At 52.6% G+C, this 4,862-nt stretch overlaps 1 protein-coding gene across 1 annotated transcript in view; it reads left to right on the top strand.

The window, feature by feature from the left end:
• LSS (lanosterol synthase (2,3-oxidosqualene-lanosterol cyclase)) overlaps positions 1 to 2,881 on the top strand; it is a gene marked incomplete at its 5' end in the record, with an annotated part of 9,139 nt that extends 6,258 nt beyond the window's left edge. Inside the window, 7 exon segments of the mRNA XM_008945245.1 lie at positions 5 to 51; positions 261 to 366; positions 920 to 985; positions 1,386 to 1,466; positions 1,759 to 1,929; positions 2,392 to 2,470; positions 2,696 to 2,881. Coding sequence (XP_008943493.1) covers positions 5 to 51; positions 261 to 366; positions 920 to 985; positions 1,386 to 1,466; positions 1,759 to 1,929; positions 2,392 to 2,470; positions 2,696 to 2,881 — 736 coding nt within the window.
• Between the last annotated feature and the right edge of the window lie 1,981 nt (positions 2,882 to 4,862).

The raw sequence follows: 4,862 nt of genomic DNA, 5'->3' as shown, positions 1-4,862 counted from the left end.
CTAGGCGAGGTGGCCACTTGCTGGAGCTGCTTAACCCCTCAGAGGTGTTTGGTAAGGGGAGCTATGTGGGGCTGACCATCCTGTCCACTGTGAAGGGACACAGTGGACTGGCCTTGCCACGCCCAGTGGGTGGTTGGCTTTGTCCCAGGTCCGTGTGTGGGATAAGTGTGCCCTGGGTCCAAGGAAGAGGTTGTCACCTTGTGGCTCTGAGGCTCCCCAGCAGAGGGGCTGTTGGACTGATAACCTTCACCTGCTGGCAGGAGACATCATGATAGACTACACCTATGTGGAGTGCACGTCGGCTGTCATGCAGGCACTGAGACACTTCCACAATGAGTTTCCTGAGCACAGAGCCGCAGAGATCAGGTGAGGCACTGAGATGAGAAGCAGGTAGGGGAGAAGACAGGCTGCAATGTCCCATGTTGCCCGGCATGGCCTCTGTTGGCACAGCCCCTGGTGAACCTTGTCAGGGGTCTTGCCTGGACCTCTGCATTGGCATGGAGCAGCCCCTGTGGTGGCCCGTGGTGTGGGATGTTGGCAACTTCTGCAAACCAGAGCCTCCTGCAAGAAGCTGGGTCCCAACCTCTCTCAAGGAGCAGGGCATAGGTTATTTGGGTCCAGGTTGGGGGAAATTTGTGGAGACCTGCCTGCCCCTTGACTTAGCAGTTGCCTTGATCTTGCAGCCAGTTGCAGGCTAGATGCCCTCCTTGCATGCTGGTACGAGGCAGAAAAGCACCCAGTTGCTGCGCGATTTGACTCTGAGATCCTGATCGACATGGCTGCCTGTTGGCATGCTCTTGCCTCTGCAGCCGTCTAATAATGATATCCATCAGTGCATCAGAGGAACTGGTGGATGCTCCTGATGAAGCAGCTACTGAGTTTCAGCTGCTTCTGAAGCAGACATCTTTCTCCTGACCAGGGAAACTCTTCAGAAGGGCCTGGACTTCTGTCGCAAGAAGCAGCAAGCTGATGGGTCATGGGAGGGGTAAGCAATGTTCCTGGTGCCCAGTTTTCCCCTGACTGCCCAAGTGCGAGAGAGAATATGATAGCAAACGTTCTGGGCTGGCAAGAAGGACAAGTAGGGGCTGATCCTGCTCTAGCTCCTGTGTTTTGCTCTCCTTTCCTCTCCTTCCAGACCGGGCAAGAGCAGGCACCTCGTGCATTGCACAAGACCTAGACCACCCTTGGGGACTAGAGTGGCTCCAGCTTCTCTGGTCTCAGTGTCTGCTGACGCTGAAGTGAGCTGGGAGCAGGTGATGGTGGGTCCAGGCTTGGTTGTGCCATAGTGGAAGGAAGGCTGCAGCTCTATGCCTGGCTCTGCTCTTGTTGTGAACTCTACTTGGGGCCTTGCACCCCTGACTGTACTGCTCTCTCCTTCCTCCTAGGAGCTGGGGGGTTTGTTTCACTTATGGCACCTGGTTTGGTCTGGAGGCGTTCGCCAGTATGCAGCACACATACCGCAGTGGGTGAGAAGGGGCTGTTTGGTTCCCCTACATACCTTTTGGGCCAGGGCAAAGTTCCATGGTGAGGCTGCATGGATGCCCTGGTTGCACATGGGGTCTCTTGCCCCAGGTGCTGCTCCTCCTAGATTCTGTGCCTTCAGTATGACTGGGGCACTCACTGCCTGAGCCTTAAACGCTTGGGGTGGTCCTGGCTGTGGGCAGGGTGAAGCACAGCTCCTGTCTGCAACTGTGAAACACAGGCATGCCAATGCCCCCTGTCCCCAGCCCTGTTTGATTTTCTGCCCTATCCTTGCAGGTCTGCATGCCAAGAGGTGGCCCAGGCCTGCCAGTTCCTTGTCTCCAAGCAGATGGCAGACGGCGGGTGGGGAGAGGACTTTGAGTCATGCGAGCAGCGCACGTACGTGCAGAGTGCTGTGTCACAGATCCACAACACGTGTTGGGCCCTGCTGGGGCTCATGGCTGTCAGGTAGGAGCAGCCCTCATGTCTTCAGGCATCACCTGGCCCTGAGTGCTCAGTGAGATGGGAAATGCAGGCTGAGCTGTGTGACAGGGCTGATACAGGCCCTGGGCCTGGTGGTGCGGGTCATGCACCAAAATGTGTTTGTTCATAACCTCACTGGCTTGCAAGCCTCCTGCAGTGAGGGACTGACCTGTGCAGTGTTCCACAGGCCAGCAAGGCTCATAATGCTGGATGAGGGGGAGCTAGTGCAAAGCAAAGGTCTGGATCACAACCACAGGGCTGCAGCCTAGGGAAATGTTGCTATATTCATAATGTCTGGTGTCCTAGGGCTGTGAGGGGCCTTCTCAAAGCACTCATAGCTGGGACAAGCTTGGGGCAGCCTGGAAGTAGTTGAGTTCCTTAAGCACGTGGATGGGAATTTGCAGATGGCTTGGATAAGAGTACTCTCATCTCCCCTGTGCTTTGCAGGTACCCTGACATTGACGTGCTGGAAAGGGGCATCAAATTGTTGATTGATAAGCAGCTGCCCAATGGGGACTGGCCTCAGGTACATCTTCTCTCTGGTCTTTGCAAGGGGTTCCCTGGTGTTGCAGATGTCCTGGGCATTGTGAAGCCATTGCAATGGTGTGCTTTCCCTTAATTGGAAGCGAAGCAACGTGTGGATTTTGGTGGGGGGCTTCAAGAAGGCAGTGAGCTCAGCACTGCATTTGGGACACGCTGTAGTCCCCTGTCACCCATATCATGTTGGTCTCTGTCTCTCTCTCTCTCTCAGGAGAACATTGCTGGGGTATTCAACAAGTCGTGTGCCATCAGTTACACTGCGTACCGCAATGTCTTCCCCATCTGGACGCTGGGGCGCTTCTGCCGGCTGCATCCCAGCAGCCCTCTTGCTGGGCAACTGCAATCCACATCTGCAGCTGTGGTGGGGAAGACCATGCAGGAGATCTTATCTGCCTGAACCCAGGCTATTGCAGATGCTGTGGCCTCTGACTTGTCCTAGATACTGGGTGCTGTGTGGGGCCACAGTGCTGCACAGGATATCTTAGTGCTGATTTTAACACATGGACTGCTGCTCTGCCAGGGCGGAGTGCTGCTGCGGTGCTACAGAGCGCTTTCTGTTGGACCTCTTCTAGAAATCCACTTTTGAAGGTTTTTCCCAGGTGTAGCCTCCCTCCTAGGAAGAGAAGTGCCTTTTCAGACCAGTATGGTGATCTGAGAAGAGAAAGCTGCTAAGCTGTATTACACATCTAGACAGACTCTCTCATCCTGTGTAGAGCAAGGTTGCCTCTATCTTCCCCTCTTGCTGTCCAGGATGGTTGTCTGCAGCAAGCGTGTGGGATTTGCGGCTTCCCCTGTGCCCAGCATCATGATGGGGTGCACTGCACAATCCCTGCTGAGCTGGCCATGCTGCTGTGGGTGCAGAAGACTGCCTTTGAAGTGCTTTCTGCTCTGGATCCTGTGCTGGGAGGGAAGGGCACCTGTCCTTCCTCAAACAGATGGGAAAGGGGAGTGCTTAATTCAGTTTTCTTACGGTTCTTTCCCCCAGGTGGTGACACCTGGCTTCCCAGAGCCTCACAGATGAAGTCATCAGCATCATTTCCACTTTGAAAACAGGGAAACTGAAGCAGAAAGCACTGAGGTGGTGAGCGTCAGGGCACAGCTTGGGTCCCTGGGCTCCAGCCCTCCTGCAGCGCAGCAGGTCCTTCTGCTCAGGCTGTGGTGCAGTTAGCGCTCACATTTTGTTGTCAGAGTTGGAAATCACATTGACTGACAGGTTAATAAATTGCTAATGGTGTGGCAAGTGGAACTTGACTACATGTCATTCTCATGGTCTGTCCCAGTGTGTGTACCAAGTGGAGGGGAGCTTGCACAGCAGTGTCCTGTAACCTGGTTTGGGTCTTCTGTCCCCAGGGGCATGGGCAACGTTTTTGCCAACAAGCAAGCCATGCTTGGAGCCTGTGCCTGCTACATCCTCCTCCAATGCCTTTGGCCCCAGAAAAATATAATTGAGGAAGCAGCTGGCTGAAATGAATGGTCACTTCCCTCCACCTGCTGCTTACAGTCACATGAATAAAGCCTAATGTGCAGTTGGCTGCACTCTCTTGGACTCGTTGCCCCAGTCCATTTTTGCAAAGCTGTTCCCCAGTGAGCAAGGTAGCCAGTTGGCTGGCCTGTGCCAGTGCATGGGGTTATTCCATTCCAGGGGCAAAATACTGGATTTGCCTGGGTCTAACTGCATTGAAGAACCACAGAACCATAGACCTTCCTGTCCAACTAATTTCTCCAGCCTCTGAAATGAGGCTTCACTCTGTACTGTAGCCTCTGCTTGCTCAGACTGGTAGGGTCTTCAAGCTTGCTGACCATGTGCTCCATCTCCATCCCAAGGCTGCTAGCTAGAGAAGCTTATTTAAGCAAACTTAACTTGGGCTGCTTTGACAGCCCTGTGTGCTTTTTCCAAATGTTGGATTCCTTTACACCTGTCTGTGTTAATACTCTGCATTTAAAGCACCTCCATATTCTTCACTGCAAGCAGGGAGAGGGATTTGTTATTGGTTTGATTTCAAATCATTGTAGGGGAAGTTGAAAAAAACAATGTCCTTTCAACATGTTACTGTAAGTTAGTATTTTTTTTTATTGTATACTTTTTTTTGATACTTAATGCTTTAAGCAACGTGGTGTCCCTACAAGTACTGCAGAGAAGCTGTTATATCACTAAAATTCCATTTTCATTATAAACATTTTTGTTGGTAAGGAGCCAAAGGTCTGTACTATTATATACCGGTTAGCTGCATTTATGCCTTGTACCGAGTCTTTCGTTTCCGTCTTTGCACAAGATCAGGAGCAGGGAGTGAGGGTTACTAGGCTTTCTTCTAGCAGAAAGTGAATTGATTTGAGTGTCATGTGATTGTGTGTCTTGAGAGGATGGGGCTGTTTGGGTT

The sequence above is a fragment of the Merops nubicus genome, unplaced genomic scaffold (genome assembly GCF_000691845.1).
Source record: "Merops nubicus isolate BGI_N331 unplaced genomic scaffold, ASM69184v1 scaffold20818, whole genome shotgun sequence".
Lineage (NCBI taxonomy): Eukaryota > Metazoa > Chordata > Aves > Coraciiformes > Meropidae > Merops > Merops nubicus.
Note: the sequence above shows the minus strand (reverse complement) of the source record. Positions and strands in the feature narration are given on the sequence as shown.